This window comes from Corapipo altera, unplaced genomic scaffold (assembly GCF_003945725.1).
Source record: "Corapipo altera isolate COAL_440 unplaced genomic scaffold, ASM394572v1 174, whole genome shotgun sequence".
In the NCBI taxonomy this organism is placed as follows: Eukaryota; Metazoa; Chordata; class Aves; order Passeriformes; family Pipridae; genus Corapipo; species Corapipo altera.
Genome location: NW_020885022.1, coordinates 522703 through 545240, shown reverse-complemented (window position 1 = coordinate 545240; position 22538 = coordinate 522703). Strand labels below are relative to the sequence as shown.

Here is a 22538-nt window from a genome sequence, read left to right as displayed (position 1 = left end):
CGGTGACGGTCCCCGGCGCGGCGGGCCCGGCGCGGCCGCTGGCGGAGCATGAGGGAGCCATGAGCCCGCTGCGGGGCTGGCTGCTGGCCGCGCTGCTCTCGCTCGCCCCGCGGGCAGGTAGGTCCGGACCCGCTCCCGCTCCCGCACCGGCATCGGCCCCGGTACCGGCCCCGCATCGCCCCGCTCCGCTCCCGGCCCCGCCGCCGCCGCTGCGGCTTTTTCGCTGCATCGACACATTTTTCCGCAGCGCCGCCCCGCAGAGCCCCGGGAGGGGCCGGGCCCGCGACCCCCCCCCACCGGCACCGGCCCCGCACCCCCCCCCCGCCCCCCGCCCCCCCCCGCCCCCCCAGCCGCTCTCCCCCCGCCCCCCCCCCCCCCCTGTGTCGCCGGGGGCCCCCCCGTGTCCCCTCTCCGGAGGTGGCCCCATAGCAGCCCTTCATGTCCCCTCCAGGATGTGTCCCCATCTCGGTTCCCCGGTCCCCTGCGTGTCCCCATAGGTGTCCTCATAGCAGCTCTCCACATCCCCTTGGGCTATGTCCCTATAGCGGCCACCCCCGTGTCCCCTGGGTGTCGCCTCCGAAGGTGTCCCTGCACCAGTCCTGCTGTCCCCTCTGGGGGGTGTCCCCATACCGGTCTTCCATCTCCCACTGGGTGGCGTCCCCAGCCTGGCCCTCACTGTCCCCTGGGTGTCCCCTTTAGGATGTGCCACTGCATCTGAAGCCCCCTGAGCTTCCCCTCCCAGACGTGCTCCCATATTGGTCCCCTCCATCCCCTGGGCACTCTCCAGCCCGTGCTTCCTCGGTGTCCCCTCCTGGACACACCAGCGTACCTGGATGTCCCCCCGTGTCCCCAGCTGTCCAGCCACCCTCCACATTCCGGGGGTATCCCCTTCGGGATGCAGTGCCACACTCGGGGCACCCCCAGAACGTGTTCCCCAACTCCGTCTCCATGTGTCCCGTTCCTTCATGTACCTACCTCTCCTCATCCCCATCCCCCCATGTCCTCATCTTCCCGTCTCCCCGTCCCTCCTTGTCCCCATCCCTCTTCAACCCTATCCCCCCGTGTCCCAGCCCCCGTGTCCCACCCCCCGGGGTCACCCCTGTCCCTGTCCCGCAGGTCCCGCCGCACAGACCGGGGCGGTGCCGCGGAGGGTCCCGCGGGCCGGATGGCAGGACGGGCGGGTGGTCTCCCAGATCACCCACCCCAGCAGGTTGGTGGGGCAGAGCTCGGGAGGAGGAGAAGTCGCAAAGCATCAGCTGGACACCAGGGTCAGGAATGAGCCTGGAGGAAGAGGAAGAGGAGGAGGAGGACCCGTAAGTGAACCGGAGCCCCCCACCCGCTCCCTGTCCGGGGTCCCAGGCGGGTGGCACGTCCCCAGGCAGCCGCTGCTGCTGGTCCAGCTACCTCCCAGTGCACGTGTGGGCACCAGCATCCCAAACCAGAGCCCTCGTCCCCGCAGGGACCATCCCACTGCCATCCACCCCAAAGGGACACCGAGCTGTGCCTCGAAATCCCATTAAATCTGGGTGTTGGCAGCGCCCGGGCGTTGGGAGAGATGGAACAGGAGCGAGCAGGTGGCGGGCAGGGCTCCCACAGCATAAGGAATGAGTTCGTGGCTCTGCTGAGGAGGGATCCAGGCCCTGTGGGAGCAGTCCCCCGTGTCCCACCCAGTGCTGCTCCCCAACCCCCCCGGGCTCGGTGCGTCCTTTACCCCGCTGGCTGGTGCTCCCAGCGTTTCAGGGAGCGGCACACGCTCCCATCCGGCCCGGGGGTTGAGGCTCTGGCAGCCGCCCAGGCCGGCGCCCATCGATCCCCGCCCGCGTCGGGGAAAGGGGGGATGATGAGCTGCGCTCACCGCAAAGGCGATTTACACCCGGCATCGAGTGAAACCGCCGGACGCCGGGAAGCGCCGGCAGCCGCCGCGCTGGCGGGAGGCCAGGGAGGTGTTAAACCAAAGAGCCACGGGGGATGGAGCGGCGGAGGTCCCGGGAACTCGGGGCTGGGTCCCGGCGGCAGAGCCCCGGTGACTCTCTCCAGCCGCGGTGCTTGACCCCGGGGATGCGCTCCTGGCGCGGGACATCCCCTCCCGTGGTGACAAACGGGTTCTCCCCCACTGCGTCCCCATCCCGGGCTGTGCCGGATCCCGGCGAGGGGGCAAGGCATCCCAGGGAGGGTTTGCCTTTTCCCGGCTTCTCCGTGTGAAGCGCCGGAGCTCCCGAGGGACCCGCTGGCAGGGCTGGGCTCTCACCCGTGCGGTGAGTTTGCGGGGTCTCAGGCCGCGCCGCAGCGCTCGGCTCCCGCTGCCGCTCCAGCTCCATCTCCCGCTGCCGGCGGCAGGAATTAGGTCAGGAGCGCCGGGCGCCGCAGGCAGGGAGAAGCGCCGGCTCGGCTGCGGCGGCCGAGCTGGGCCCAGCGCCGGGGGGACCCCCCACCCCACCCCGGCACCTGGGGAGGGGGCCATGGGACACGGGAGCCCTCCCGGCACCACGGGGGTGGTGATGGGATTGAGGATAAAAAAACAGTGATTTCCTTTATGCTGAATTTTTGGGGTTTAAAAATAAAAGTGCAGCTTCACGGGCTGCGTGTTTGGGTTGAGGTTTTAATTGTTATTTTAGTTATTAGTTTGGGGGGTGCTGACGGCCCGGGCTCTCCTGCAGGGGCTGCACCTGGCGCAGGTGAGCTTCGTGGTGCACGCCTTCGGCTCCGCCTTCACCCTCGACCTCCGGCTGAACCAGTGAGTGATGGGTGACCCCCGCAGGGTCCTGGGGAGGGCACCCACCGTGGGGCTGCTGCCGCCCCCCAGAAGGAGGGAGGGGGTGGAGGAGCTGGGGGTGCTCGGGGATGGGGGAGTTGTGCAGAGACGTCCCAGTTTCAGTACTGGGGGCTGAGCCCGTGGGGTCCGTGGGGTGCCAGCACCCTCCCAAACTGGAGAGGGGTCCCACCGTGGGATGATTCCGCGAATAGGGATAGCGGCAGGGCTCCCACACTGGGGTGATGTCGTGTGCATGGATGGCTGCTGTCATCTCCCTCTTCCTCCTCTTCCTCCCCACCCCACGGCCTCTCACCCCCCACCTGCTCCCGGCAGCCACCTCCTCGCCTCTCACTACGTGGAGCGGCACCTCGGCGCGGGCGGCAACGGCAGCCACAGCACGGTAAGCTGCGTGCCACACCTTGCAAAGCCAAGCCATGCCACACCAGCGCTGGGGTCATGGTGGCAGGTTTATAAATCCTACAGAAGCCCTGGAATGGCCCCGACAGCAGCTCAGCGCACACCTTCCCCCCGGGTGGCCCTGGTGTACCAGCCCGTGCATGGGCTGTTGCCATGGTGATGGGGGATGCTCCTCACACAGGGGCGGTGATGGGGATCCCCGCGTGCTGTGGGCGCACCCCGAGGGTGTCGGGCAGTGAACCCCAGAGCCCCCAGCCTGGGGTGCAGCCCCTGGGGGTGCAGGGCGGGGTGGACCCCCCGTGCTCAGCACAGTCCCCACTCCGCAGGGCGCAGGGGAGCACTGCTATTACCAGGGCCGGATCCGGGGGCAGCCCCGCTCCTTCGCCGCCCTCTCCAGCTGCCAGGGCCTGCGGTGAGTACCCCGCCACTGCCAAAAGGGGAGCTGGGGGGACTGCACCCCACTGCACCCCGACAACCCCATCTCTGCTTGCAGGGGGGTCTTCTCGGACGGCCGAGCCACCTACCTGATCGAGCCCCAGGCGGGCGCCGAGCACGGGCAGGTGAGTGGTAGCACTGGGACCTGCCATGTGCTGCCTCAGTTCCTCCAGGCTGGGGGACAGCCTTGGGGACACGGGGTCGGGGCAGTCCCCTCTCCACACGTGGCCATGACACTCCTCTCCCCACGGCAGGGCCTCCGACCGCACGTCGTCCAGCGCGTCCCCAGCTGTCCCCGCCTGGGTGAGCCTCTGTGCAGAGCCGGCGCTCATCCCCGGGGACTGGTGGCACTGTGTCCTGGTGTCCCACCAGCTTTGTCCCTTCCCTCCAGGCTGCCTTTTCCCTGTGCTGAGCCAGCGAGACACGGGTGGGATACCAAAGCTGCGGCGACGGCGGCAGGTCAGCGGGGACAGCGGGGACACAGGGCAGGGACACAGGACATGAGGCAGGGGACAGAGGATGTGGGGCAAGGGACAAGGGCGCTTGACCTGGGTTGGTCTCTGGCTGTTGGCTGCGGGTGCTGCTCCTGCCTGGGCTTGGGGATGCCCAGGGGACCCACTGGAATAGTGCAGGAGCTCCATCCCAAGCCCACCCAGCCGTTTTCCCCACTCCCCGCATCCCAAACATCCCTGGTGGGGTCAGGAGCCCCGGCCGGGTGGCCGCTCCCGCCGGGGCCGGCTCAGCGCGGGCTCCCTCCGCAGGTCCGCCGAGCCCAGCACACGGTGCACAGCGAGACCAAGTACATCGAGCTGGCCGTGGTGAACGACCACCAGCTGGTGAGCGTGGGGGTCCCCGGGACTGGGAGGGGGGTGAGGGGTCAGGGTAGCCCCCCCAAACCCTACCTGGTCCCTGGTGTCCCCCCAGTTCCTGCAGCTCCGCAAGTCCGTGGTTCTCACCAGCAACTTCGCCAAGTCCGTGGTCAACCTGGCTGACATGGTGAGGGGGGGATCCTGGGGGAGGGGTTGTCTCTCGGGGGAATTTGTCTCTCGGGGAGGGTTGTTGCTAGGGGGTTTATCTCTGGTTTGTTCCTGGGGGGTTCGTTCTCAGGGGATTTGTCCCCAGTGTGGGCTTATCCCTGGAGAGGGGGTTTGTCCCCAATCCCTGGTGGGTTTGTCACTGGGGGTTTGTCCTTGAGGGGACTGTCCCCAGCAGCTGATGGGTTTGTCCCCAGGGAACTTGTCCCTCATTCCCGGCAGGTTTATCCTGGGGGGTTGGTCCTCAGCACCGACTGGGTTGGTCCCTTGGGAGTTGATCCCCAGGGTGTTTGTCCCACAATTTTTTTTTCTCTGGCACTTGCTGGGTTTGTCCCATTTCTGGTTTGTCCCTGAGGAATTGTCCCTGGTGACGGATGTGTGTGTCCAGCTCCTGAGGGATTTGTCACCAGGGGTTTGTTCCCAGTAACTGGTGGCTTTGTCCCTGGGAGGGGTCTCATCCCCAGCACCGTCCCCTCGTCCCCGCAGATCTACAAGGAGCAGCTCAACACCCGCATCGTGCTGGTGGCCATGGAGACGTGGGTGGCGGAGGATCGGATCCGGATGGGACAGGACTCCCTGGAGACCCTGAACGAGTTTGTGAAGTACCGGCGGGAGGGGCTGGCGGAGCACAGCGACACCGTCCACCTCTTCTCGTGAGCACCACGGCCCCGTGTGCTCCCCGGGCCCGGGGGTTGTGTCCCCCGTCCCCACCATCCTCTTCCTCGCAGGGGTCGGACGTTCCAGAGCAGCCGCAGCGGCACCGCCTTCGTGGGGGGCATTTGCTCCCCCGCCCGCGCCGGCGGCGTCAACGAGGTGGGTGCGGAGAGACCCCCGCGAGGGCGGGCTGGGCACAGGGACGGGGGGCCCCGCGGTGACACCCCGTGGCTCCTGTGCAGTACGGCAACGTGGCGGCCATGGCGGTGACACTGGCACAGACCCTGGGGCAGAACGTGGGCATGATGTGGAACAAGCACCGCACGGCCGCAGGTACCACCCGCCACCGCCGGGGGGATGGGGACAATGGGGACACACCGCGGTGCCACCAGGCTGGCACGGGACAGCCGGCACCCCCAGCCCCTCTCCTCTTCCCCCAGGGGACTGCCGGTGTCCGGACTCGTGGCTGGGCTGTATCATGGAGGACACAGGGTGGGTGCCCGCTCGGGGTGGCACTGCCACGTCCCCTGCACACCCCGTGTCACTGCTCCCGGCAGGGGCATCACTGAGGGTCCTGCCCCGGTTCAGGTGCCTGGCCGTGCCCCAGGCAGGGCAGGGCGTGACAGTGGCCCCCACCCCACAGGTATTACCTCCCGAGGAAGTTTTCCCGATGCAGCATCGACGAGTACAACCAGTTCCTGCAGGACGGCGGCGGCAGCTGCCTCTTCAACAAACCCCTGAAGGTAACGGGCCCCCCGGCCCCCGACCTTGGGGGTCACAGAGGGGATTGATGCTTCGGGGGTGGCTCCCGGGGTCACCTGGGACTCGTGGTGTCCCCAACCCCTGTCACAGCCAAGGTAATGGTGTCGGTGTTGAACCTGGGGTCACCGGCCGGGGAAGAGCTGCACCCTCGTGCTTGACAGCGGTTTGGGGGTGCTACCGTTCCCCAGGGATGTGATGCCCTTTTTGGGGGGCTCGTGGCAGCACTTGGCTCGGGGTCGCCCCAGAAGCTCTCATGTGTGTGTGCCATGTCCCTCCCTTGGTCCCGGCAGCTCCTGGACCCTCCGGAGTGCGGCAACGGCTTCGTGGAGGCGGGCGAGGAGTGTGACTGTGGCTCACTGGCGGTGAGCGGGGACAGGGGGCTGCTCACCAGATGGGGGGCTGCTCCCCGACACTGTGGGGGCATCTCGGGGATGCCAGGGGGCTGATGGCTGTGGTTCTGGCTGCTGTCCTGGCAGGAGTGTGCAAGGAGCGGGGGGAACTGCTGCAAGAAGTGCACCCTGACCCACGACGCCATGTGCAGCGACGGACTCTGCTGCAAGGGCTGCAAGGTGTGGCGCTGGGGGGGCTCTGGATCTGGGGATCCCTAAGTGTTCTGTCCCATTCCTGATGTGTTGGTGTCACACCCTGTGCAGTATGAGCCACGGGGTGTGTCCTGCCGCGAGGCTGTGAACGAGTGTGACATCCCTGAGAGCTGCACCGGGGACTCCAGCCAGGTGAGTGGGGCTGGGGACACGGTGGGACACATTGTGGGGCCATGTGGCATCACTTTCCCTCTTTTCCACATCCCCACAGTGTCCCCCCAACCTCCACAAGCTGGATGGATACTTCTGTGAGAATGAGCAGGTGAGTCCAGCCCTGTGTGGTCAGACAGGGCCCTGGACCTGGGCATGTCCCCGTGGGCTCCAACATCAGGGCTTGGGCGTGTTTGTTGGAAGAGCATTGGGACTGTCCAAGGCCAGGTCAGACAGGGCTTGGAGCAACCTGGCCTAGTGGAAAGTGTCCTTGCCCATGGAAGGAGGGTGGAATGGATGCTCTTTAAGGTCCCTTCCATCCCAAACCAGTCTGTGCAGGTTTTGGAGTCAACCGGGGTCCCTGTGTGCCCACTGCTGTCCCGTGGCTGTGCACATGTGAGGGTCCCACTCCTTGCACTACATGAGCCAGGGCGGTGGTCTCGGGGCCAAGCACACATGTGGGGAGCTCATTGTCCCTGCACCATCTCCACAGCCGTGCACATGTGGGAGCCCCTCTGCAGCCCCCAGTCCCTCTGCAGCCCCTGACCCCTCTGCAGCCCCCTGACCCCTCTGCAGCCCCTGGTCCCTCTCCAGCCCCTGACTCCTCTCCCCTCTCACAGGGACGATGCTACGGCGGGCGCTGCAAAACCCGAGACCGTCAGTGCAACGCCCTGTGGGGCCGTGGTGAGTGTGGGCCTGGGGTGGGGGACACAGGGGGTGACAGGCTGGTGACAGGCAGGTGACACCCGCTCTCCCCGAGGCTCGGCCGAGCGCTTCTGCTACGAGAAGCTGAACGTGGAGGGGACGGAGCGGGGGAACTGCGGGCGCGAGGGCCTGGGCTGGCTGCAGTGCAACAAGCAGTGAGTGACCCTCGTCCCTGTGCCCCCTCCCGACGCCACCCGCCACCCCAGTGACACCACCGCCGCCTTGCAGGGACGTCCTCTGCGGCTTCCTCCTCTGCGCCAACATCTCGGGGTCGCCGCGGGTGGGGGAGCTCAGCGGGGAGATCGCCACCACCACCTTCTTCCACCAGAACCGCTACGTGGACTGCAGGTGGGTGTCACCGCGGGGACAGCGGTGGCCCTGGGGCAGGGCGGTCCCGGTGCCACCCACTCTGGCTGTCCCGGCACAGGGGGGGGCACGTGCAGCTGGTGGACGGCTCAGACCTGAGCTACGTGGAGGACGGGACGCCCTGCGGGCCCGGAATGCTCTGTCTCGACCGCAAATGCCTTCCAGCCACCGCCTTTAACTTCAGCTCCTGCCCCGGCAGCTGGGACGGGAAGATCTGCTTCGACCACGGGGTGAGGGGCACGGCGGGGACAGAGGGGACCCGGGAGGTGTCACGGTCACGGGGGTGACACCGTCCCTGCGTAGGTTTGCAGCAACGAGGGGAAGTGCATCTGCCGGGCGGAGTGGACGGGGAAGGACTGCAGCGTCTACGACCCCATCCCGGAGCCGAAGCCGACGGGGGAGACGGAGCGATACAAGGGTCCGTGTGCCCGCGGGGGGGGGGACGGGCTCCCTGCAACCCCGCTGGTCCCAGGCACCGCAGATTGGGGGGGTCTCACTTTGTCCACATCCACACCGGGGATCCAGTGTCCCCCCACCCCGGTGCCACAGCTCGGCTGGGTTTGCCCCCTCTCCCGGGTCCCCATAGCACTGGGGTGTCCCTGGGGCTGTGTCCCTGTGTCCCTGCGTCCCCTCCCCACTGAGATGTCTCCCTATGGCTGGGTTTGTCCCCCTCCCAGGTCCTCACGGCACTGGGACTGCCCTGGGGCTGTGTCCTGGTGTCCTCTTGTCCCCTTCCTACTGACATGTTCCCTGTGACTGGGCTTGTCCCTTTCCCAAGTCCCCCTGGCACTGGGGCATCGCTGGGGCTGTGTCCCCATGTCCCCGTGTCCCCTTCCCACTGACGTGTGACCCTGTCCCCTCCTCCCTGTCCCCTCTGTCACAGGTCCCAGTGGCACCAATATCATTATCGGCTCCATCGCGGGGGCCGTGCTGGTGGCTGCCATCGTCCTTGGGGGGACAGGCTGGGGATTTAAGTAAGCAGCCACCGCATGGCTCGTCCCCTCTGCTGCTGTCACCTGCCACGTCCTCCCCGTGCATCATCACCACCCCAGGACCAGGCCTGTGCCCCCCCGGGGCACTGCCAGTCCCCCCGACTGGTCATCCCCTGCAGTGTGGCCCCCGGTCCCCTTGTCCCTGCCTGGTCCCCTGGCCCTGCCTGGTCCCTTGTCCCAGCCCCTGCCTGCCCCCTGACCCTGCCTACCCTGCCTGCATGTGCCATTGGGGTGTCACTGTCACCCCGACCCCGTGGCCGTGTCTGTCCCCAAGCATGGGGTGCCGGGGCGGGGGCTGTGTCAGTGGCCCCCTGTGTGTGCCCCTGCCTGGCACCGGGACACTGCTGCTGCCTGTGGGACCAGGGACACCGGGGGGGGGACACACACCGTGGGGGACAGCAGACACTTGGGGGTGGCACTAATGCTCCTCTCCTCTCCCCCTGCCACCCCCCCAAGGAACATCCGCCGAGGAAGGTACGACCCGGCGCAGCAGGGAGCGTAACCGTGTCCCCCCCATCGTCCCGTCACCGTCCCTGTCACCGTCACCGTCCGGCAGCCTGACGGCGTGGGAGCCCCCGGGCCCGTCTGTCCGTGTCGCTGTGTGTCCGGCCGTGCTGTCTCCATCTCTGTGCCCCCACAGCTGAACAGGGACAGCGGCTGGGGGGGCCTGGCAGCAGCCCCCCCCCGGTGCTGGCTCATTTCAGCTCAGTGTCCCCCCCATGTGTCACCTCCTTGTCACAGCCCCCCACTAAACACACCCCACTTCTGTGTTGCAGGTCCGGGGGGGCCTGAGCGGGGCTGCTCTGCCCCACCCCCCCAGCGCCTCATTAACAGCAATTAAATGGGGCGGCGCTGCCGAGGGTCCGGCCGAGGAGGAGAGCAGTGGGGGGGCACCCGGGACCACCCCCGACCCCCCACTGCACCACCACGAATGTACAGGGACCCCCGGCCCCCCCGGGCTGGCGGCACTCGGCACCGGGATGAATGTACCTGCGGGGGCCAGCGGGGAGCCCCCGGCCCCACATCCCCCTCCCTGCCCCCCCAGCAACATCTTCCAGCCTGGGGGCCTGGGTCCCCCAAAAGGCAGCCCCGTGTCCCCCAGGATGAGACCAGTATGCCCAGTACCAGGCCAGCACCCATCTCCCAGTGCAGGGCCTGGGAGTTGTACCCCCCAGCCCAGATGGGGACCAAGGACTGCACCCCCAGATGTGCTTCCCTCCCCCCCCCAAAGTGGCTCAACAGCCCCCATATGGGATATATCCCCTCAAACTTCCCCTAACCTCCCATGTCATGGCTACACCCCCCAAGCCATGAGACCCCAAGGTCCCCAGTGGTGGGACCGGCAACCACAGGTGACAACTCTTCCTCTAGGGTGGGGGCTGTCCCCCCACCACTTCCCCAGCTCAGGCAGGTGAACCCCAAACTGGTGACACTGGGGTTGGGGGGGCAGGTGACAGCAGGACCCTCCCCGGGGGACTGGGGCACAGGGTGAGCCCTGGACTGGTGGCACATGGGGCACTTTCATGGGTGACACATGTCACCCCAGCACCAGGACAGGCTCGTGGCACCTGTCCCCCCCAGGATGGGTGTTTCCCATCCCCAGGGCAGGTGTGGGGGATGTGTGACCCTGTCCCAAGGCATGTGGCACATGTCACCCTGCATGGGGTGGCTCTGTAGGGCCACCCAACCCACAGCACCACAAAGCACCAGGGGCCACACTGGTCCCTTCGACCACTGGTGACACTCAGCATGGAGGGGGACACCCCTGGTGACACTTGGGGTGTGTGTCTGTATGTGTGGGGACACTCCTGGGGACACTCAGCAGGGTGACAACGGGGGATGGCACGCCATGCCCAGGGCAGTGTGGGGTGTCCCCTCTGTGTGTCCCCCTTGCCTGGTGTCCCTGCCCCACACCGAGCCCCTTTGCCATGGAGACTGAGGGTGACCGAGGTTGTCCCCAAGCCAAGGCAGGAGGTGGCCCCAGCCTGGTGTGACAACCCCTCTGGGCACCCACAGCACCCACGGGTAGCACCACAGGGGACAGGGTGGGGGGTGACAGCAGAATGGGGGTGGCTGGACATCCCCAGACTGGGCTACTCTGGTGGCTTCTTGTGTGACATATGAGCGACGGGCTGGGGGACACGGGGACCTGAGGCCACCGTGGGCACGGGAGGGGTCTGGATCAACCCCCATCCCTATCACTGTCACCGCAGTGTCCCCACAGCTGTCACAGCCACAGCCCCGAGGTGCTTCCCGGGTGAGGGGACGCCTCTGGCTCAGAGCAAGAAGCCACCGTTGTCACTGGGTTTGGGGACATTAATATATATATATATATATAAATATCAGGACTTTTCTTAATGATTTTAACGCTGTAAGGGCGGGCGGGCGGGAGGGCCCATGGTGGGGACGAGGGGGGGGCACCCGTGGCGTGGCGGGGGGGACACCCGGTGCTTCCAGAGCCAAGAGAGCAGAACCCCCCCCAGCCCCCGCAGGCTGAGCCCACGGGCCCCGTCCTGTCCCGCGGCCGAGGACAAGCACAGCGGGGCGGGGACCCCCCGTGCCCCCCTCACCGCACCGCCGCCATCCCGCACCGCCTCGCTCCGCTACCGCCCGCAGCCGGGCCGGGACCGGGGGCTCCGCCGCCCCCGCCCAGCGCCCGCCGCGCCTCCGCTCCTGCTTTGCACGTGCTGGGAGCCGCTGGAGCCGCCGCTGGAGCCGCTGGAGCCGGTGCCGGAGCTGCCGCGCGCTCCTGGCTCGGCCCCGTCTCCGGCCCCGGCCGCCTCCTGCAATGTCGCAGAAATTTATTTACAATAAAGGTTTGGAAAACGATGGGGCTCCGCTTCTCACCCGCGCGGGGACGGGGGCAAGGGCCTCCCCAGACTTCATCTGTGAGGATGCTCCGGCCCTTGGTCCCCTTCAGCTCATCCCGCTGACGTCTTCCCCATGTCCCACTCACCACGCAATTTCCATGTCTGAGCCGGGAGTCTCCTAGAATGGAGCCGATGGCACATGGCGAGTGCCACCAAGCTCCCTCCCTCCGAACTTTTGCCTGCCTGCCCTGTCCCACTGCGGGGACAAGTGGCTGCTCTCTGTCCCACCACAGAGATGCTCATTCCCAGTGTGAGGACACTGCTCCATCCCTGTCCCAGCACAGGGACAATGCTCCATCCCTGTCCCATCACGGGCATCCGTCCCCGTCCCAGTGCAAGGACACTGCTCCCACCCTATCCCACCATGGCCACCAGTCCCTGTGCCATTCCAGGGACACTGTCCCATTCCAGGGACACCCTCAGCTGGGTGAGCACCGCACAGAATCCTGGCAGCGACCCCTGGCAGAGGGGATCTGGGGGACGGGACCCCAGCTTCCAGAGGGACCTACGAGGGTGGAGCGTCTTCCCGTGGAACCAGCCCGGGTAATGCTGAGCGGGGGCTGGGCCGGGCTCCTGGGGACAGCCGGAGTCCCTGGCACAGCGGGCCGATTCCTTGGAAAAGCCGGGCTCCCCGGCACAACCACTCCACAGCCACCGACCAGGAGAGGGCTCTCCCAGCCCAGCCCATGCGCGCCTGAGCTGGACCCGCATCCCTGACTTCCCCGAGATGCTCCAGGGCCACGCGTGTCCCCGCCGCCCCAGCCCCGCCCTGGGAGGACGGACTGCGGGGACATGGGCACAGGCTGGGGGGACACGGGCACGGGCTGGGAGTGGGGGGGTCCAGCACATCCCCCGTGTCCGGGGTCCTTTGCTGGTAGACTCGGTGGCAGGTGGGGGGTCACCACGCGGGCGTCGCTCCTCTGGGGGACCCTTCTCTGCCCGCAGGGGACAAGGGGAAGGATGCAGAACAATTCCTGCAGTTACCAGCCCCCCCAGAACCCCCAAACACGGCGATAGGGTGCCCCTCGCCCCGCAGAGCCCTGAAGGGACCCGTTCTGGTGCCCCCCACGCGTGGCAGGAAAACAGCCCGGACCCAGCACCCTGTGAGGAGATGCTGAGCACAGGGCCAATACTCCGACCCGGGGTGCTGAGGGTGCCCTGAGCACCTCGGGGGGCTGCCAGAGTGGTCCTTGGGAACTGCCTCCTCGGGGGAGACCCAGCCCCAGGTGGGGGACTCTCTCTGGTTCTGGAAGGGTCCAGCCCATCTTATTAAAGGGATCACCATCGTCCTCTCACTCTGCCCCCAGTGGCTGCAGCCTCACAGGGGTTGGTGTGGGGAGAGGAAGATGCTGGAGGTGCCTCTGGCTGTGGCAGTGAGCATGGGGTGAGTGGGCACAGCAGAGCTGAGGGGTCTGCACCAGGAGCCCCCCATCACTGCCCCCTCACCACGGTGCCCTCCCCGACCAGGGCAAGGCTGGGAGCAAACTGGGCTGTTTCCCCACCCCTGGTACCGTGAGCCTGTTGCTGCAGGGGCATCTTTGTATCCCATAAAGGCTTTAGTGCAGCTTTGCTCCAGCCACAGAGGAGCTGCACCACAGCATGGAGCTATTTTGGGCTGGTGTTGAGATACCAGCGCGATGAGTGAGTCAGAAATATTCCAGATGCACAGGCTGCCTCTGAATCTTGAGTTATTCAGAGTCTTCAGGGTCAGCAGAGCAAAACCCATGGTTTAAGGTGGGCCCAACTCCATCCTGCTGCCCCACAGGGTCACACAACACCCACAAAGCATGATCAGGGCAGGGTCCTTGTGCCAGGGGCTGGGACTTGTGAGGTCACCAGAGTGTGTTGGATGTGCCTTGGACAAGGGAGACTCTCCTTGGCCAACTCCCCAGGACCACAAAAACTGCAGGAGGCAGCAGATCCAGTGCCCAAAGGTGCCTGACACCCCAGGTTGCCACTTCCCTCCATCACAAACTGCTTCAGATCCTTTCCAGTTCCCCCATCCCACCACTCAGCTGCCCCAGGTTGGGAGCACAGGCAGGTGCTGCAGAATTTCTGCCTGTCCTCAGCCCCTTCCCTTCTCCTGACTCACCAGGGCTATGTCAGGGACCACCCTCCTGTCCGGGAGTCACAGAGAGCCAGAAGGTCCCCCCTGAGCTTCCAGTTCTCCAGGCTGAGCCCCCCCAGCTCCCTCAGCTGCTCCTGGTGCTTCAGATCCTTCACCTAAGGGAAAAAAAAAACCCAAACAAATTATTAGTAAACCCAAAGAAACAAGAACCCAAAGCTTCCCCCACCTGTGTCTGCGCCATTGCATAATGGGAAACCCTCGAACCTAAAATATCCCCACTCCTCTGGTTGCTGAAGCTGATGATCGACCATCTGGCTGCGATTTTTCAACTCTAATCTAACGAGGCAGACGCTGCTTTTGGGGTGAGCACAAGGACAAAAGCCCTCGTGGACTCCCCAGGAAGGTGGTCATGGGTTCATGGGGGGGGTGAGGGGGTTTCATGTGAGGAGCACTTTGTGTGAGCAGAGGGAGGGTCAGGCTCCTCCTGGGATGTTTGGGGCACTGCTGGGAGCAGAGGGACACATCAGATGGTCGGGAGGCACCGCTGATGCTGTGTGGAATGATGGGGAATTGTGTCCTGAAGGGAGAGATCCATGAGGCACATCCCAGTTCTGTGGGGGCACATCCCAGTTCCATGGGGGTACATCCCAGTTCCATGGGGGTACATCACAGGTGAGGAAAATAACACCTCAAAGACAAGTTTCACAACCACATCCTCGTTTCCCACGCAAATAAGGAAGAACCTGAACTGAACTCTGACCACAAACCAGGACACTGGGAGGGGAGGAGAGGAGAAAGGCTTTTATTTAATACATGTAAATTTTAGGGAAATTTACAGTTTTATCACCATGGAGAAACTGCAGGAGGAGCACACACACCTCAGGTTGAAGCACATCTCATCTCTGTCTCGCCCACGATGGGAATTTTGCTATTGAGGTTCCGGCTGGAAGCAAGAAACAAACCTGTGCACAGAAAGGCCTTTTGGGGAAAGTGGCTCCACACACCTCACACAGGCCTGTCCCTCCACAGGGCATTCCAGAAACCAGGCATGGGGGAAGGAGAGCTCAGAGCATCCAGCTGCCCAGGCTCTGCTGAGTACAGGCCATCCTCAGGGGAGGTGACTCCAGCTCTGGGTGGACCAGGTGGAGCTGGGCAGGTAGAATTGGCATGGATTGGAATGAATGGTCACAGGAATTTTGGTAAGTGCTTGTGGCAGTTTGGCAAACACAACAGGTTGTGGTGACCACACTCACCTCCTGGGCTCCTTCCTGCTGACTGTGCCCCTGAGCTCTTCAGGCTGACCACGGAATCACAGAAGATTAAGACCATCTTAAAGATCATCCATTCCAGCCCTCTGCCGTGGGCAGGGACACCTTCCACTGGAGCTCCATCCAACCCGACCTCAAACACTCCCAAGGATGGGGCAGCCACAGCTTCTCTGGGTAATCTGTGCCAGGGCCTCACCATCCTCATCACAATACACTTCTTTCTTAAATTTGACCTAAGTTGACTGTCCTTCAGTACAAAACCATCACCCCTTGTGCTGTCACAACAGGCACAACTGAGAAGTTTGTCTCCATTCTCTTATGGGCCCCCTGAAGTATTAAAAGTCCTGTGATAACACACCCACTGTATAGACACAGCCAGTGTCACCTGGGGCTCAAAACATTTTGCAGAGGAAAGCTGGGACTGTTTGGCTTTTGGGTGAATACAAAGGTATCAGAGCTGGGACCTTCCTCTGCCCAGGCTGAGTCACCACTGACCCACTGCTGAGGATCCCTCAACAGCACAGGATAAGGACCTGAGCAGAAACTCAGCCTTCCCAGAGCTGCTCACAAACTTGACTCATGTCAAACCCAAAATCACTTTTAAAAATTCTTTGAGGCTTAGCAAGTTCAGGGGGATGGACCTGCCAGGAGCAGCCCCAACAGCACTGAACTCTCCGTGTCAGGGGAAAAGGAAGGAGGAGCTGAGCCCTGGGGTCAGCTCAGCAACTGGAGCATAGGCAAGAGCAGCCCCTGGCACTGGGGACATCAGCCAAATCCCGATGGGAATCCGGCAGAGCCTCTTGCAGCCGGACACACGCTGGGGAGGACGGGGCAGCTCGTGGGTCAGAGCACCAGTGACCATGAGAGGCCGTGGGCTGGAGGGAGGTGGGAACCCAGACAGCCAGGGGAGGGGGAGGATTTTCACCAGCCAGTGCCTGAAAACGTGATCGAAGGCTTTGGTGTCCTTTAACTTTGGCTGCGCCGCCGCCGGCTCCGGGGAGAGGGCACGACTATCCCGGGGAAAACGGGGGAAACCCAATTCCTGCGGTCTGTTGTGACCAGACAGCGAACAAGAAAATTTCCCAATGCCCTTTAAGGAGCGGTCTCGTGCTGCCCGCATCGCTCGCGGGTCTTTTCCAGCTCACAGCCCGAGTCATCCCGGGCGCGGTCCAGCCCCCAGCGCTCCGCTTTAACCCCCGCGCGGCCGCGGCAGCCACCGCCGAGCCCCGGATCTCCAGCAGAGGTGCAGCCCCCGTGGAACAGCTCAGGCAGTTCAAATCCAGGTCACCAGGACTTAATGGGAATTCCCGGTGGGCCCGTTTCACCCTGTCAGCGCAGTCCCCCGGCAGCTGCCGAGCGTCCGCTCCCACGGGCGCGGTGGGACCCCCCCGCTGCCCCCGCCCCCAGCACCTCACCGGGCCCTCCTGGGGAATGCCAGGGAGCAGAGACCGCTGAGTTAAATCGGCCGCTGACAAAGAAAAGGCTCCGTTTTCCCGTTTTCCTGAGTTTTTCCTCCCAGTCCTTAAGAATTTAAAGTCGTAATTAGAAAAGAGCATTTTATTGAATTAGGTTGAATTAGGTTTGAGGTCTCTCAAAATCCTGGCTCCCCTCTCTGGGATATCAGTGGCACTGTGGCCTCCAGGTCAGAGAATTTTATATAACTCTCTCCTCAACCTACACTGGCTACAACCCTTTCACTGAGATCTCCTTCACAAGGATCTTCCCCTCCCTCACTGGACATCAAAATGCAAATACAAACCCAAAATACCTAAATTGGAGCATTGCAGAGCATCCTAAGTTACTATTTTGTTAAAAACCCTTCCCTAGTCAGCAAGGGAAGGCAAGAGGGGTTAAGAAACCAGACTTCTGAGCCCCATGATTAAACCAGGATTTCATTTCATAGTATCATTCAGGCTGGAAAAGACCTCTGAGACCATCAAGTCCAAAGTCTGACCGATCCCCATCTTGTCAACTAGACCAGAGCATTCAGTGCCATGGGCAGGGACACCTTCCACCAGCCCAGGTTGCTCCAAGCCCCATCCAACCTGGCCTTGGACATTTCCAGGGATGGGGCAGCCACAGCTTCTCTGGGCACCCTGTGCCAGGGCCTCCCCACCCTCACAGGGGAGAATTCCTTCCCAATATCCCACCTAACCCTGCCCTCTGGCAGCAAGAAGCCATTCCCCCTCGTCCTGGAATTCCAGGCCCTTCTCACAAGGACATCAACGTGTTTCCAAAATCGTTTTTTGTGCAGAACAGGCTTTTTAAAAAGTTTGCCGATCGTGGATTTTCAGGTGATTTCAAGTTTATGAAAAAAGATATAAAAAGCCTGGCAAACATTCATAAATGGGAATATTGATTTTCTAGGGACAAGAAATACTCAGAGGTGAAAAAACAAAAGTAACTTACTTTCAGTCATGATGTGCCTTTCAATAAGTGCAAGACAAGAGTTGAGGAGCCACATGGTGCTCCCCAACACCCACAGCAGAGCTGAACCACACCACTGCTTGTTTGCTCACTGAAGGAGTTTCACTCATTGCCAGGGCCTGGGATCCTGACTGGCATTGGAATTCCGAGGGGAGGGGAACCTCCTGGCAAAGCACGTTCCAGAGGACACATGGGTGTGCATCATTTCACCTCTCAGCCTGACCCACAACTGTGCTGGAGCTGTTTCCAACAGGAAAGGGGGTTCACAGCTCCTGCCCCTGCTCCTGCTCAGCCAGACCTCCCCCCACAGAGGGAATCCAGCCCATGAGGCAGCTCAGCCGGGAGTCACAGCTTGGGCACCTGGAGAAGGGCCAGGTGGGAACAGCCAAAGAGTCACCAGAAATCCTCTCCAATGAAAAAATGACAGGGAGGAGGACAGCAAAGCCTGGATTGCCTAGAAATGGCTCCCTAGGCCAGATGAACGCTGAGGAGATGCCTTTAAATCCCCCTTCCAAGGCATTTTCCCCAGCTATCAACATGGAATTTACACAACAGTGATAATGTCACGCTGCAGAAAACAAAATGTCATTTCCTGAGCAATGATGAACTGGTATTTGGAGTCTCCTCTGATACAGAGAAAACGAATGGTAATTTCCCTGGGAGCAGAAGCCCCCGAGCTCCTTCCCCTGCTGCTGCAGAGGGTGGATTGCACCGAGTTACAGCACAGACAGCAAAACATCATTTAACTCTTGCAAATGGATCCGTCCTTCAGGAGCTGCTTCACGGTAACTGAGCAGAGCGTGTCCAATTCACAGGGATCAGGCACTGAGCACGTCTCAATGAACAGCTCCTCTGGATGGAACCTCCCAGCCAGCAAGCTGTGTGTGCCTGGGACCAGGAAACCTTGAATTATTAACAAACCAAGCTACAAGAACGTAACGTGCCTCCATACAAGTAGTTGCCACAAAGCTACAGGCAGGAACACTTAGTGCTGACAATATTTAACACCCAACCTATGCTTCCAATGGGAAAATCACCCTGCAGTGAGGATCTCGTTTATAGTGGCATTATCCAATATGAAACAAATCATGTTATCCTCACTTTAGAGCAGAGGGAAAGGAGGTGGAACCATCAGCGGGCGCCACAAAGGCTCAGTTGGGATCACGTCTAGACGTGTGGTGCTGTGGGAGAGGCCCTCGGGCACCCGAGGCATCGGCCCGGGGGTGGCAGATGTGACAGGGGACCCTTGGGAGCCGCTCTGCTCCCTCTCGGAGCGGCAGCTGGAGGCCACAGGAACACCCAGGGGCACCTCCGGCAGCTCCGTGCATCTGCCCGGGGCCGCTGAGCTGAGCCTGCGTGTGATCCCAGCTCTGACCTCCCCTTTCCTCCTCCCGAGCGTGGGATGGAGCGCAACAAGGTTGGCTCTCACCAGACCACTGCCCACAACAAATGTGCGGCAAGGGCAGAGTGCTGGCACCGTCCCCATGTTTGCAGCAGAGGTTTAAAGGCATTTCAGACCTTCTCGCTGGGAATTCGCTGTTAAGCAAAGGCTTCTGTGCCTAAAACCCCGGGAGCAGACGCTGAGCCGGGCCTGTGGCTGCTGGTGTGAGCTCAGCCAGTGGGAACCACGTGTTTGACGGGGTTAAGGGTCCGGGAGCAGCAGGAGCCCAGGCCCCGGGTATCCCTGCACTGGAACCTGTGCCAATGCAGTAGGAGCCCAGGTCCTGGTTATCCCTGCACTTTATTCCATGCCAATGCAGCAGGAGCCCAGTTCCCTGATATCCCTGCATGGGAACCCATGGTGAGCTTCAGGATGATGTTACCATTCCCAGGCATGGAGTTGGCAATGGAATCTGGGCTGTTCTCTGCTCCATTCACTTCTCCCAGACTGTGGAGCCTGTGGGCTGCTCGGGTGCCCTGGCAGTGGAGAAAACAGAGTTATCAGCGCTGGAGCTGCCCTGGTGACCGTCACCGCCCCGTCCTCACAGGCTCGGGCACAGGGCAGCTCTGTGCCCGCTTTCCTCTCGCTCCAGACAAACAGCTTTTGTTCCCTCCCAGCTCCCACGGAAAACGCTCCATCCCTCCTTTCCCGGGTTGAGGTCAGAGCGGCAGCGAGGGGACAGCGGGGACACTCACCAAAGCCACCCTGTGACAGCCCCAGACAGACACCGCGCCGTGCCTGTGACAGGAGCTCCTGCAGCCGCGGCTCAACTGGGGCAGCTAATGCAGCACAGTTCACTGGGCAGTGCCCGCATGCTCATCCATATGCAAACATGCAGATTTCCCCCCTCCTCGAAGTGCCACCCTTTCCGAGGCCTGATTTCCAAACTTTGTGGGTTTTCCCTTTTTTAATGCGATTGTTCTCGTCCCTGCACAGCAGTTCCCACGCAAAAGGCACAGCTAGTTCCATGCCGACCCTTTTTTCCTACCAACCAGAGTCAAATACATAAAAATTCCAAATTGTGGCTCTAAGACAAACCACTAAACATCCCTCTCCCTCCCTCCCTCCCATATTCTATTGCTGGAAAAAAAGAAGCCATCTCAGACTGGAGTAATCCACTGGATTTAATAAGATTTTTTTTTTTCTCCAAACCCCGAGAATGTCACCACAAATCCAAGTTCCATCCAGTATTTTTTGTGCCAAAGTCTCTCCTGGACGTTTATTTCAGAATGACCTTCACATTAAGCCAAAGCAAGAGTATTTTAAAGCAATGCAGATTTCATTTCTTCAAAAGGAAAGATCAAGTCTGATGCTCTGGAATCGACCACAGCCAGAACAGGGAGCTGTGACAGACCCCACGACCAACACACGCTCAGCTTCCAACAAAATGTGCACTTTCAACACAATCAAAATAAAATAAAAAGCAACAATACAAACAGCTCCAGTACTTGGCATTTTCGGAGTGGAATATTCTGGAGACTCTGTTCACTATCAGGGATTTACTGGGTGGGCAGAGGCTCATGGGACTGACCTGAGGCATTCGTGTGGGGGATGGCTCAGATCATTAATTGGGAAATAACACAAACAACAGGGAGCAGTGGGTGGGAACCTATTTCATTTTAATCCATTAATAGGAAATCGCTGCAGTTTGGGAAGAGAGCAGTGAGGGGAAGGATTTTCCCTGCTTTCACTGGTGAAAGCTGTTCCCAAAGCACCACATGGGGTTAGGGCAGCGTCACTTGTTTGGGACAGTGAGAACCACCCCAGTGCTGGGTATGAGTGGACTGCAGCCACCAGCCCTGCTTATCTCCAGGCTCCAAATGTCTCCCTCATACTTCCAGACATGTTTTCCACCCAGCTTCCCCACCACACTCACAGCTCGCTCTGACAGAGCCTCTGTGCTTCTCTTCAGGCCCCTGTTTAATTAGAGGAGCCCTATTAATGCATTTCCGCTCACCTGCACAGCCCAGTCCCATCTCATGGGCTGTCCCTGCCCACATCCCCTTGCTCTGTACCTCCTGTGTCACCTACACTTCCTCACACACATCACCCTGGCACTTTGCCTGAAATCAGCGGCTGTTGCTGCCTGGGGTTAGTGCTGGGCCAAGGGCGGGGCAGCCAGTTCCCTTCCCAGAGCCCCCACAGCCCCAGAGGGGCTCACAGAGGGGCTGTGGGGGCTCTGGGCACTCCAGAGGCTCTCCAGATTGCTCAGGGATAGTCGGGATCCACTGCCTGGTGAGCCAGAGGGAAAACACACCAAAACAACTCAGCACTACAGCTATTTTCAGCAAGTGCTCGTGCAGAGGGGACAGCAAGGACATGCTCCTGTCCCTTGGTGGGAGTTTAACGAGGAGCCTCTGTGAGGGTGTCCTGAAGGATGGGAATGGAGCAGGGATTTATCTGAGCCTCACTCCTCACTCTTCCCAGGTTGCCCAGAGAAGCTGTGGCTGCCCCATCCCTGGAAGTGTCCAAGGCCAGGTTGGATGGGGCTTGGAGCAACCTGGGCTGGTGGAAGGTGTCCCTGCCCATGGCAGGGGGTGGGACTGGGTGGGCTTCAAGATCCCTTGAACCTGTGATTCCTGTGATTCCAGGATCACCATCCTGTGATTCCATGACTCCCAGAGTCCTGCTCCTGACCCAGCTCTGACGAGGGACTGAGGGCTGAGGTAGCCTCGGAACACAATGGTCCTGCTTGAAACAGGTCCCCAAAATGCACTGAAAGGCCTGAAAACCTGACAGCAAAAAGGGAGAGCAGCAAGGTCCCAATCCATTATCAACAGCACAGAAAGCAGAGACATTTCTCAGCGTGTCTCCAGGACGATCGTGGCTCCCTGCCAGAAAGACAGAGCCGAAGGCACCGTCCCGCACTCCCCTCCCGCTCATTGGAAATTCCAGTTTAATGCCAAAGCCACGGAATGCCACGGCAGGCTGGGCTCTCAAGCAGAAAGCTAAATTGTACATATTGCTCTGTCTGAACTGAATCCCTTGGACAGAACAGGGGGAAGAGGGGTCTGGGATAAGGCAGAATCATTGATATTTGGGAAGGGCCTTATGGAACTCCCCCAGACAGCTCCTGTGTGCCGGCTCCTGGGAGAGGGAGAGCAGAGCTGCCAGGACTCCACCTGACCAGATTAGTTTGGCAAGGGCAGGGATCCTCCCCAAAAGGTTCCACTGTCTGCCCTTGTTGTTACACAACAAGCCTCACAAGTTTCTCCTCCCATCAATATCACAGAAACACATGGAATTACTGAATCCAGTCATTCCTATTCAGGTTTTTTTTGGATGTTTTGCAGGACTTTGAAGTGCCTCTTCCCTCCTGTTCCACAAAGTGTGCAGGGAGGTCTGATCCCTCTCCACCTCTGGCACTCCTGCTCTCGACACACACATACACACATTTTTTCCTGTAAGTCATTTTCTACAGGGGGAAAAAACCTGTGGGACATAGGAGTTTATAGGATGACATTTCCAGTTTGCCAGCAGCACATCATTTTAGTAAAGGGCAGAGTCAGGAGCACCATGAACAGTTTCCCAAATATTTCCCCACCCAGGGGCTGCCCAGAGAGTGGAGGCTCCACGGTCTGGACATTCAAGGCAC

The 22538-nt window shown here is 61.6% G+C and overlaps 1 protein-coding gene across 1 annotated transcript; it reads left to right on the top strand.

Annotated features, from left to right (window-relative positions):
• The first annotated feature begins 24 nt into the window (after positions 1–24).
• Positions 25–11698, top strand: ADAM11 (ADAM metallopeptidase domain 11). Its single transcript, XM_027667880.1, has 26 exons — positions 25–117; positions 1117–1313; positions 2658–2734; positions 3086–3152; positions 3496–3581; positions 3663–3729; positions 3859–3907; positions 3996–4063; positions 4366–4440; positions 4529–4600; positions 5125–5291; positions 5367–5451; positions 5535–5625; positions 5733–5784; positions 5936–6035; positions 6345–6416; positions 6531–6623; positions 6708–6788; positions 6868–6918; positions 7427–7490; positions 7567–7666; positions 7740–7859; positions 7939–8107; positions 8181–8295; positions 8761–8851; positions 9326–11698. The coding sequence occupies exons 1-26, from the start codon at positions 60–62 to the stop codon at positions 9369–9371; spliced, it is 2313 nt and encodes a 770-aa protein (XP_027523681.1). The 5' UTR covers positions 25–59; the 3' UTR covers positions 9372–11698.
• The last annotated feature ends 10840 nt before the right edge of the window (positions 11699–22538 follow it).